Genomic DNA, 12,826 nt, shown 5'->3' on the forward strand with positions numbered 1-12,826 from the left:
TGCATATGCATATATGCATATATGTGTGTGTGTGTGTGTGTGTGTGTGTGTGTGTGTGTGTGTGTGTGTGTGTGTGTGTGTGTGTGTGTGTGTGTGTGTGTGTGTGTGTGTGTGTGTGTGTGTGTGTGTGTGTGTGTGTGTGTGTGTGTGTGTGTGTGTGTGTGTGTGTGTCAAATTAAAGAATACATGCTTAAGGTTTATTATACTTCAGATATACTGGTTATGCGAGCATATTAATATAACTTAAGCATGTTTTTTATAACTTTTATAATGAAAACATTTATAATTAATATTATGCATTTTTACGTAATTGCTTTGGCAAAATATACCCATGTATGTCATGCCAATAAAGCAATATGAACAGAACAAAATTGAACATTACACACTATTTTATATACATGCTTAAGTGATATAATTATATTTACATAACCTATAACTATATTTAGTGAATATTTAATTATAAGTAATAATAGTAATATTAAAAATAATAACAACTAATTAACTAAATAATTTTTTTTATATGAATACATTCATTATTTAAAATGCATAATAATAAACGGCCACATTCACAAACACTTTTTTTATGTAAAAGCTGAACTTAAGGCCTTTAATGTGTGTGTAAAAGGTAGGAAAAGGAAGACAACAGGAAATTGTATTTGTATTTCTAGGGTCTCGAGCTCTAGAGTTCAAGACACTTTCTACACGACAGCGATGCATCATACTTGCCTCTCTCAGCTAAGCGTCATGCAAACAGTAAAATAAAAAATAAACAGACACACTTAAATCACAAGGCATACGTGTACCCTGCAAGAAACAATGACAGAACTGATAGTATGCGTTAAGAAAGCAGAACTCACCCCGTTGTTTTGAGCCGCTCTGCCTAACCTGTATCTCTCGTACCTGTTGGAACACAAGAGCGCTGGTGAAACACTCGTCAAGATGGAGATGAAATAAATGTCAATGTGTTTTCAGAGCCTGTGCGCTCCGCTCTTAAAGGGTTAGTTCACCCAAAAATGAAAATTCTGTCATTTAATTACTAAACTAATTACTTCAGAACACAAATGAAGATATTTTAGTTGAAATCTGATGGCTCTGAAAGGCCTCCATTGGCACAATGCACTTTACAATCTCAAGACCCTTAAAAGGCACTAAAGACGTCGTTACAAAGTCCATCTCACTACAGTGATTCTACAATAACTTTATGGAGTGACGAGAATAGTTTTTGTGCGCAAAAAAACCCTAAATAACGACTTATATAGTGATGACGATTTCAAAACACGGCCTCATGAAGCTTCGAAGCGTTATGAATCAGTGAGTCGAATCAGCAGTTTGAATCGCCAAATTTCAGCAGTTTGACACGCGATCCGAATCATGATTCGACTCACTGATTCATAACGCTTTTGCGCACAAAAACTATTCTCGTCACTCCATAAAGTTATTGTAGAACCACTGTAGTGAGATGGACTTTATAACGACGTCTTAAGTACCTTTTAAGGGTCTTGAGAGTGAACCGTGCATTGAGCCAATGGAGGCCTTTCAGAGCCATCAGATTTCAACTAAAATATCTTCATTTGTGTTCTGAAGATGAACGGAGGTCTGACGGGTGTCGAACAACATGAGGGTGAGGAATTAATGACAGAATTTTCATTTTTGGGTGAACTAACCCTTTAAGCAAAGGCAAGGCTGAGCTGACGTGAAGGCAAGGCTGATGAGCGCATCTTTTTGTGCTCACCTCTCGTAGCGCAGGAAGATGTTGTTTAAATCGTCGTTGGCGTGTAGCAGCTCTTCGGTGACCTCTTCGTTAGACACACGAGAGATGAGCTCCACTATCCTGTGCTGCATGGCTCGACACGTCCTGTTCAGCTCCTGAGACACAGCAGTGATTCGACTCTTACATGCATTGTGGAATCAATGCATTAAGGACCCACCAAAACAAATACATAATATCCAAACATATAAAGCACGGGTTCATAGAGGTGCAATAGGCTAGATGAGGTTTTAAAATACTGTGCTAGTACACCCTCTTGTGGTGATGTGTAGATTATGACATTTCTCTCGTTTACTCACCCTCATGTCGTCCCCTATTTATATGGCTTTCTTTCTTCAGGAAAACACAAGCAAAGATTTTTTAGGAGAATAATACATTTCTGTGAGTCCAGTGAATGGGTGGATACGACCCCAGTGGATGAATTAACGGCCCTGTTTACACTTAGTATTAAGATGCGTTTTGGTCGATCGCATCACAAGTAGACGAGGGAGACTCGTTTCCCGTTTACACCTGGTGTTTTAATCCGTCTCTTTTGTCCACTTTCAACCACTTTTTGTCCAACCCAGACTTGTTGACAGGCACGAGGAAATGGTCTAGCATTTCTCCGGTGCTGGCCTCTTCGCTCTGGCTTCCTGTTGATTTTAGAGTCCAATATAAAGTTTGGATTATGACGCTTAAAGGTTTGCATGGTCTTGCTCCAGAGTACATATCATGCCTGTTACAGCATCAATGTTCTGCTAGACCCCCGAGATCCTCCCAGAGTTTGCCCTTACATATTCCCAAACCACAGGAGATCGAGCCCCACGTTTGTGGAATAGTCTTCCCCTGCATATTAGATCCTGTGACTCATTATTATGTTTTAATCTATGCTGAAAACACACCTCTAGGCGGTGGCATACAGTTGCCCCTAGGTTTTGGGACAGTGATCAGTGTTGTGTTTTGAGTTATGCTATGTGCTTAGTGAGTAATTTCTAGACATGTAAAGCACTTGTGTTGATTTTAAATGTGCTTAACAAATTTAAATGTTGAAGGCATTTCCTTTTTTATTATCTTATTTCTAATATGTGGTTTTATTTGTGGTCTGTGTTTTGTTTTATTATCTTATTTCTATATGTGTATTTCTATTCAGTAAAGCACTTTTAAAGGACAACTCCGGTGAAAAATGAACCTAATTAACACATGGTTACCGAGTAGATCGTTCTCTGGGATGCGTTTTCATGAAAATCGAATGTAAAGAGTTTTATCTCTAAAAACAGATTAGCTTATGACGCTAGTATATGGGGCATAAAATAAGTTAAATTAAATCGCTAGTTAATACCACTAACCAGGCTCAAAATAGCCTCACACTAACACGGTAGCATGATGAGGGTCCCTACATGCAAACCGAAGTTATACTGGTTACAAACAGTTTAATAAGCAGATACTTTATAAAGACTGTACATTACGCGTATACAGACATCTTGGAAAACAAGTTGAGCCACGAACGCTGTGCTAAGTGATGAACTGTGACTTGGAATCTCATATGGACCGTTGTTTCCGGAAGAAAGCACTGAACGCAACAGAGAAAATAAATAAATAAAAATATTTGTTTAAAAGAAACTGAACGCGACAGAGACTAGTGCTTCCAAAGGATACACACTAAAGAGATGGTGGATTATTCAACCGTGGCTCGACTTGTCGAGACTGTGTTCCAAGATGGCTCCTGTCTGTATACGCGTAATGTTCTGTCTTTATAAAGTATCTGCTTATTAAACTGTTTGTACACTTACAAAGTTCTCAATGCTTCGGTTTGCATGTAGGGACCCTCATCATGCTACCGTGTTAGTGTGAGGCTATTTTGAGCCTTGTTAGTGGTATTAACTAGTGATTTAATTTGACTTACTCTATGCCCCATATACTAGCGTTATAAGCTAATCTGTTTTTAGAGATAAAACTCGTTACATTCGATTTTCATGAAAACGCATCCCAGAGAACGATCTACTCGGTAACCATGTGTTAATTACCCCTAGGTTCATTTTTCACCGGAGTTGTCCTTTAAGCACAGTTTTAACCTCTTAACAAGCGCCCCATTTTTGAGAATTCTTTGAAAACGATATACCCAAATGAAAATGTCTGCAGCTCTTAAACCCTATGGTCTATATTCATAAACCTGGTCTTATTTTAAACTAGACACTTGAAATATTGCTACCCAAGAGTCATAATAACTCAAAGTAATATGGGAACAGAGTAATATACATGTAAATATACATGTAAGTGACTCACGTTTTTTGTTTTCACTTAGGGAAAAAAATATTATAATTTAATGTTAAGAGCCTGAAAATAACTTAAATATAAAACTGAATGTCTAATCATGTCATGATTCAAATATGAGGATGATTCTCTCAGTAATGTAGCTTCTGTGAGCTTTTATGTCAAGAAAAGTCTAGGCGTCATTTCAAAAAGGCCATTTATTTCAGAACATTTGCTATTGTAAAGAGTAGTTTTTCATTCAAATAAATCTGCAATAAACTGCAATATACTACTAATTATAATGGATAAACAGTTACTGAAAAACTAAAGCAACTATTTACAGAGATTACAAAGTGTAAAAAACTCATTTAGCTGATGGGAAGCGTCAGTGAGAGACAGCGTGCTCCACTGCAGTTGCGCCATGGAGAACGCGCAGCCAGCGCGCAAACAGTATTCACCAAAGCCTACTTACGCAAACTGCGCAAGATAATGCCTTTTGATTGGTTACTAAGTCCATCAATCAAACCTTTGTTGGAAAGGCATTGGCTGGGCACCGAGTGCCTTTATCCAACGAAAACCATGGGCGCAATGATTGACAGCTCACCAAGCCTGTAAGGCACTTCCTCTATATGATGCATCCCAGAAGAGACTCTGATTGAAGGAGAGAGACGAGGGTTGAACCATTTCACGTGGGAGAAACTATTCTAGCAGGGGGAGTTTGCCAGACACGGATTAGAATCGATATTTCATTGAAAATGGACATGATTGATCACGCTAACTCAGAACTCTCTTGCAAACAACGGAGGATTTTTAGTTTTTTCCCTATTTTTTCGTTGTTTTGGATTAAAAAGTGGGATGCATTTTGAAGAGTGGACTCTTACACAGAGATGTATGCGGGTGTTTATTGGATTCGTCCGATCTGATCTGAACGACAGGAGATGAAAGATGAGTAACGCTGATATTTTGCTAATGTTTACATGGACGGTCCTTTAGCGTTTCATTTAACCCTTTCCTCTCTGGTGTATTTATTGCAAAAACAAGTTCAGAACATGAATCTTGAGTGTTTTAGCTTTCAAATGATGCATAGTTTGTGATAGTTGATTGAATATTTTGTATAAAACAAAAGTAAATAAAAGTACACACCCCCCCACTTCCGTCAACCCCCCCGTACACGAACCGGTGCGGGTTAAGAAGTTAAAAGGTCCTATATACATAAAGCTTTACTTACTAAAGAAATCATATTGATCTGTTTAAACTGTTGGACAGTCAACAAAGGCCCTCGTGTTCCCACTTTTACTTTTCAGAAGAGTGATAACGTTATATGTGCGTAACTTTTTTTTGCAACATGTTACATGGATAAAGAAGGGGGGGAATCTCCTCATCCACCACCAATGTGCATCACCACCTGGAAGATTCGACGGCAGCCATTTTGTGCCAGAACGCCCACCACACACCAGCTGATTGGTGGAGAGGAGATTGAGTGATGAAGCCAATCAGTATATGGGGATGATTAGGAGGCCATGATGGACTGGGGCCAATGAGCAAATTTGGCCAGGATGCCGGGGTTACACCCCTACTCTTTATCGAAGGACATCCTAGGATTTTTAATGACCACAGAGAGTCAGGACCTCGGTTTAACGTCTCATCTGAAGGACGGTGCTTGTTAGAGTATAGTGTCCCCATCACTATACTGAGGCGTTAGGACCCACACAGACCACAGGGTGAGCGCCCCCTGCTGGCCTCACTAACACCTCTACCAGTAGCAACCTAGTTTTCCCAGTTGGTCTCCCATCCAGGTACTGACCAGGCTCAGCCCTGCTTAGCTTCAGTGGGAAACAGGCTACAGGGTGATATGGCTGCTGGTAAGGGTGATAGGGTGATTTGAGCATATATTCTCTGTAAAGGAATGAGCGTAATGGGAAAACTCGCAAACCTGGAGCAGTTCGAGATCAGAGGCGTTTTCTTGGCCCGGCACCATCTCGGTCAGCATCTCCGACATCACTTTAATATTCCCACGCACAATGTCCAGCTCACTTCTCAGTCTTGCGATCTGCATGTGCAAACAAAACATTTCCAGATGAACTAAAGATATGAATAGAAAATAAAGTGGTAAAATTGTGATCTATTGTGACCTGCTCTGAGTTCGCTGTGATGGAGCCAGATCCAGTTGGGATCTGGGCGGGGGTTAAGTCGGGTGTCGCAGCAGCTGCAGGTTTAGGGGCCGCCTGAGATTCTGTCTTGGGCTGCGTGGGTGCTTTGTACTTGTGAATGCCTGGATCCACCTCTGGGACTCCCTAGAAATGACACACAAGAGGAGATGAAGCGAAATGAACGGTAAACAAGCCCTGAGGGCGCGGAGTGTGTCTCACCCGCTGTGGCGTATGGATGGGTGACAAGGCGTCCAGGTCTGCCATGGGAAACTCAAGTCCTTTCCTCTTCAGCTCCTCGTAAATGTGCACGACTCCGGTGAGGTCTGGGCTACTCCTGAACGCATCTGCCCAGGACTGGGGTGGAACACAAACACTGGTTAACGTACAGTGGACAAGATGAGAGCTGACATTTACACCTAACCGGGGATTATCAGGTAAAAGTCAGACCGTTTTTCAGCCATTAGTAACACGTGTGTCTTTAGCAGGTAACTGGAATCATGTATTTGCACACTGAATTTTGTTAATCACTGTTGCTGATGGCTATTCTGATGCTGATGACAAGTAAAAATCATTCAGGTCAAAGGTTGAAGTAGTGGTTCTCATCCCTTTTGGCCCCCATTGTCCACATCCGATACTACATTTCTCAGCCAATACCAAAACCCGATTCAAAATTGTATCGGCCAATATCGATGAAAAAATCTCTTCCAACTAATGCTGTAAACTATAGCAGGAATCCTCTCATTTGGTACATTACTATAATATTAGAGGTTCAAATTAACAACATAGCACAACTTATACACACATAGTTATCTGTATATACATGTGTATTTGTATTTGTATTTGTTCCTAGTGATGATTTGATTATTTTGGGTGTTTTGATTTTATGTAAAAGCCTAACCAGGGACGAGGGCCGCAAACTAGCTTTATGCTATATGCCCTATGTACACGGCATCGGTTGTCTGTGTGAAACAATGCCTAGTGTATTGTCCATGTTAAATAAACAAACGAATAAATAAATACAATAAAACAAACTATTATATTCATTCACAACTCATTCATCAACACCTGTCTTCCTGATAAATGTATTCAAACATACATATAGATATAATCATTGTAACAGTAAATAAGCTCCTAGTGTTTTTTTATTGCTGACTAATGAACTGTGAACATTGGATAATTTTCCTGAGGTAAATGCAACTTTAAGTGACATATTGTTCACAAGCTGTTTTATTGACGTCTTTCCACGGTTGAGACACTGATTGAGCGATTACATGAGCCATGATACGTTTCAGTAAGTTGTACGGTATCTTTCAACACACCTTCTGATGTTCATGCATGTTTTTTTCATGCTTTAACTCGTATTAGAGTGGAAGAAAAAGAAACTGAGGTGCTACAGCGATCTGTCGCGTCACATTTGAGAGCGTCGCAATGAGATTTATTGTTTGAATTTCATGATAAAATGGGCAAAATGTGAAAGCTGAGACTGCTCATATCAGAAGTAACAAGCACAAAGTGATTATTGGAATACTGCTTTTGACACCATTGATCATAATATCCTACTTTCCCGGTTGAAACATGTTGTCGGTATTAAAGGTACTGCTCTGGAGTGGTTTAGGTCCTATTTATCAAACAGGACTTTTGCTGTCCGCCTTGGCAACTATGTTTCTTCATCAGCACCCCTTCCAATTTGCAGTCCCTCAAGGCTCTATTTTTGGCCCAATGCTGTATTCCCTGTATATGCTCCCATTAGGGTCCATTCTCAGGAAACATGACACTTCGTTTCACTGTTATGCAGATGACACACAAAATGATCTGCCACTGAAACGGAAAGATGCCAGTCCTTTAAAACTTCTGTTTGATTGCCACAAAGACATTAAAGATTGGATGGTCCTACATTTTTTACATTTAAATGAGAGCAAGACTGAAATCATGATGTTTGGTGCAAAAAACACAGACCTGGATACCCTGACTTGAACTGCGGGTGATTCATAGAGTCAAATATAGCGTGATTTATCGATGTCGAGTTAACTTTGACAGCCCTAATTTCAACACAAGATACATTTTCTTCACACACAGTATGAGTTGCAGTCTGACACATTTGTCTGTCCCTTTTGATTGACAGGATATAATCGGCCCTGATCATTGTTGTTTTTAAACATCGACTGACGGCCAATAGTGAAAATAATTGCTTTTATCTGCTTTTTTATTACTTTTGACAAACATATGCATCACGTTAAGTATATCAGTTTGTTTATATGTTAAATCTGTGTAATCGAAATGGATGGAAAGTTTTGAGTGAACACTTTTTATTTTTATTTTGGCTTGTTTTTTCTTATTTTAAATCATCTTAAGTCATCTTAAGGTCCCTTGAGGAAGTTTGCTATGCTCTGGTTCCCTTGTTGAGAACCTCTAGGTTAGAAAATGGCTATAATTGGCAAATTTTGAAGAATAGATTCTCTGGATGTTAGGGATATGCTTGTTGTCTAATGTTTGGACATTTTACAGGCTGACCATTGGATTTGGGAGGATGCAATATTAGACAAAATGCAGAGCGCCCGCTCCAAGCGGGACTCGAACCCTGGTCCGCCGGCATGAGTGTAGGACGCTCTAACAAGGAGGCTAAAGGCTGCAACCTCTAGTGTCAGTCGCTAGAGCGTCTCTTGACATCAGAGGAGTGAGGTTAACTCGCACAGTGACGACTAGCTGGCATATGCACTGTATACAATTTTGGAAACTCTGTCAATCGGATTCTGTAATGGCTTCCAGTCAGCTAGAATAAATGCCATTGCAAGCTGCTAGTTTCCAGCCCCAGTGAAAGCGGCCATCATCAGAGGCAGTCCTCAAGCCCTACCGCACACACCCATTCTGGTGGTTTCTGAAGGCCATTTTCGCTAAAACAAAGGAAGAGCTCAGGGGGAACTGAGCCATTCGCCTCACTCAGTTCACCTGAATCAGTGCCAGCACTTTATCCTGCACTATAGCGGGAGGGTTGGTCTTCGGAGTGATGATTTTCACCATGACACCTTCGATGAAGTCTCTGTTGGCGATGTGGACGTGAAATCGATGGCCGCAGTTTTTCACGCAAGTCTCCAGCACCTAGAAAAGACAATAAGCGCTAAGATAATTGATCATGTAGACAAGCCAAAGCTTGCAGATGACAGCATAAAACAGCATTTCCCGCTAGCATAATGCATCCAAAACACCTTCTTTAAAATGTCAAAATAGCCTCTGGCAGGCCTGGAGGAGAAGTTTACAAAGTACATAGCCATTAAAGTTGCAGAGCAACTGATTTTGTTCCTTGACAGTATGAGCACAGGGGTTTATGTGAAAGCGAGGGAACTCACAGTTAGAGCCAGCATCACTTCACGGAAGTTCCTGTTGCCGTTGAGTCTCTTTTTCACCGCGCGCATGGCATCTTTGGGCCTGTGGGGGCAAACAGTTTAGATGAGGATAGACGACCTCGCCCGTTCTCAGCATAAACGGCATATATTACCATCCACACTAATGGACGATCACGTTATGTTTCATGCTTCGGTTATGTTCTGCCATAATTGCACTTTGAAGAAAGAAGGATTTGATTGGCTTGGACTCCACTATTCTGTTAAGGTGCGATTTCACGATTTGAATGATGTTTTTGCGTCATAGACTTGTGTATTTCAGCACAATTGGATCATCAACCATAATTACCCAGGAGCGTGACTATCCATTTTATAACATACAATTTAGCAGAGCAGTCTGTGAGCTCAGGATGGGAATTAAAAAACTCATTTTGACTAGACACCACCAGAGCGCCAGTGCTGAAAGCCCTCTTACAAACACTGCAATTCAGGGTCAGGAAGTTCATCAACTCCAAGCTCACACAAGAAGCAGCAGTTGGGTTTGTTTTTCCTTTGGCGTGATCAAAGCTCCCATGTCTTCCAAGTCAGATCTAAGGAGCATGAACTTATGTGCAAACCAATGGGAGAAATTATCCTCAACACTGCGCCATAGTTAAAATAACCAATCATTATTTGTGTTACCAAGATGGCCGCCGACTGACTTGTCTTAAAGTGCCCCAACTATGTTTTTTCAAATATTCCCTTTCCAGCAGTGTGTAATATAACTGTTTGTGAAACGTAAACAGTCTGTAAAGTCGAAAGTGCACAATAAATAAAGTTATTGTCTCCCAAAGGAAAGATTTGCTTATATGAGTTGTTTGAATCTCAAATCTCAGTTCAACATCACTAGAAAAGACATAATGCCCGCCTATGTTGTACGTTGTCTGTCTGTGAACATCATTTCACGAAGACTATTTCTCAAATCTCGGATGGGTCACTCCTAGGGATGGGTATCAAGAACCGGTTCCTTTTTTTTTGGAACCATTCAAAATTGCCCAGAACCGGTGATTCGATAAGAAACGCGCATTTTGATTCTGCTTATCGTTACTGTGTGCGCATTTTATTGTGATTTTTAACCGCTACACACACACACACACGTCGTTTCCTGTGCTGCAGACACACACACACACACTACCACGCGCGCGCGCACAGAACGGCTTCTCATGGTTCTCAGTTTTCTTCCTCGTCTTTTTGCACAGCACGCGAATGGACAAATACACACAAAAATGTTAAAAAAAACACAGTCGGTTATGTCGTTGACAGCAGATTTTCTTGATGCCGTCTTTATGATAACGTTAATCAAACAATAAAAGACACACATGCTGCACACACACACACGTGTGCACAGAATGGCTTCTCATGATAAATGAATAGTGCGCAATAATGAACCGAGTTCTCTTCCTCATCTTTTTGCACACGCAAAACAAAAATGTCAAAATACTCTCGTAAACACAGTCGGTTATGTCGTTGATGGCAGATTTTCTTGATGCCTATGATAACGTTAATAAAACAACAAACTGGGGCCTCCAGATGGTTCTAAGGGGTCTAAGAAAATTTCAGAGAATAAAAAGACAAAGCAAAAATGGATAAAGTCTACCAAACATTTCAATTGTTTCAGTTCTTAATGTTTATCTCCCTCTCTTGCCGTATACATACTTTCCAGAATTGTATGTGTTTGCTTTGTATCTTTAGTGCGTTTTTCTCACCCCTTTATCTCGCTCACTGGGGTTGTAAGGCAGTTTTCTTAACACAGTATGTGAGCTGCTTACATACATTTATTGTGAAAGTTGTTTATACAAATAATTTTTAATTGAAAATGCTCTTCTTCGGGTTTATACATACAACATTACTAGCCAATTTAAGTTGGGAAACAATATGTTGTATTTATAATGTCGCGCTTACTATTTTTCTAACCATTTAAATGTTTTTTTTTTCCATACATACAAATATATAGATGGATTTTAGGAAGGGGTCCCTCATAAAATGTTCATCATATTTGGGGGTCCTTGGCATCAGAAAGTTTGAAAACCCCTGGTATAGCCCATATTTTATTAATAAAGTGCAGTGTTATTTTACATTTGATTACAGTTTCTGTACCTACCTGAAAATGTTTATTTCAATCATCTCTGTTCAATTGTATTTATTTGTGCAAGTTCGTTTAATTCTTTTTTTAATTACTAAGTGTTTTCTTGTCTTTAATAATGCTTGAAATTTATATTATATTATTTATATTTATATTGTATTTTTAAGGCAAAAGTTGTTAGCCTGTTGATTTTTGTTCATGGTATTCAGCTACAATTAAATGTTCAATAATAATAATAAATGTGTTTTTTACCCTATTGGAATCGAAATTAGGAATAAGATAAGAATCGGAATCGTTAAAATTCAAGCGATGCCCAACCCTAGTCACTACTCGGTTTATTTGGACCCGCTACTCCTCAGAATGACATCCTGTAAGTATCGATAACTATTGATGTATATACAGGGTGTTCAAAATACGTAGTTTTGTGTTTTATATTGTGTAAATTTTCGGCTAACCGGCTTACTCGCGTTATTACTGTCTTACTGAAATACTTCTGCTCATCAGCAGTGGGACACTTTTACTTAAAACTGTACCTATTTATGCAGATTGTCTGTCATTCTTACCAGAGGTGGAAAGTAACGAATTACATTTACTCGCGTTTCTGTAATTGAGTAGTTTTTCTGCGTACTTCTACTTTTTTAAGTAGATTTAAAAATCTGTCATTTTACTTTTACTTAAGTATGTTTTGTTTGAAGTATTGTACTTCGCTACATTTTAAACCACATCCATTACTGAGTAAAAATAAATAATACAAAGGGAGGAAAAACGCGATCCGGAAACGACTGCATTGAATTGAAGGCGGGAGAACGAACGCAAAAATCACAAAAAGATGGAGACGGACGGACAAGACAGACGTCAGACCCAGCAGCTGAAAGCGAAACGCCGTCGTGAACCCCAGTATAGTATGGAAAAACTTTGGATATAGACAAAACATAGCCGGGTGTTGTCCTGGAGGATATCAAATTAGCAAAAAAATGTTGATGTAAAGGAGGAAGCTGTACAATAAATCAAATCGCGACATGGTCTGTGAATATTAAAGCTCAAAACACTGCTATATGAATATATGATCGGCTTGTTCTGTCTCTGTGTGAATGAGCAGCGCCGTTTCGTCCACTAGCCTACATACTTAAGTAGCCTACGCGATGCTCGTGGTGTTTAACATCTCAAAAAACATATTTGGGCATGAACATACGGTATGAACATTTCCAGAGCTGATCTG

General features: G+C 39.7%; 1 protein-coding gene across 3 annotated transcripts in view; it reads right to left on the reverse strand.

Moving 5' to 3' along the window:
• The window catches only part of tom1l2a (target of myb1 like 2 membrane trafficking protein a), a 64,300-nt gene that overhangs the window by 21,320 nt on the left and 30,154 nt on the right, over positions 1-12,826 (reverse strand). For all 3 annotated transcript variants that reach the window (XM_079831265.1, XM_079831266.1, XM_079831264.1), the window contains exons 3-9: positions 9,492-9,570; positions 9,094-9,243; positions 6,367-6,501; positions 6,130-6,291; positions 5,931-6,047; positions 1,733-1,866; positions 858-900 (exon numbers count right to left, since the gene is read on the reverse strand). In XM_079831265.1, the coding sequence (XP_079687391.1) occupies positions 858-900; positions 1,733-1,866; positions 5,931-6,047; positions 6,130-6,291; positions 6,367-6,501; positions 9,094-9,243; positions 9,492-9,570 (820 nt within the window). The remainder of the gene's footprint in view (positions 1-857; positions 901-1,732; positions 1,867-5,930; positions 6,048-6,129; positions 6,292-6,366; positions 6,502-9,093; positions 9,244-9,491; positions 9,571-12,826) is intronic.

Source organism: Gobio gobio (genome assembly GCF_949357685.1).
Source record: "Gobio gobio genome assembly, chromosome: 1".
Taxonomy (NCBI): Eukaryota; Metazoa; Chordata; class Actinopteri; order Cypriniformes; family Gobionidae; genus Gobio; species Gobio gobio.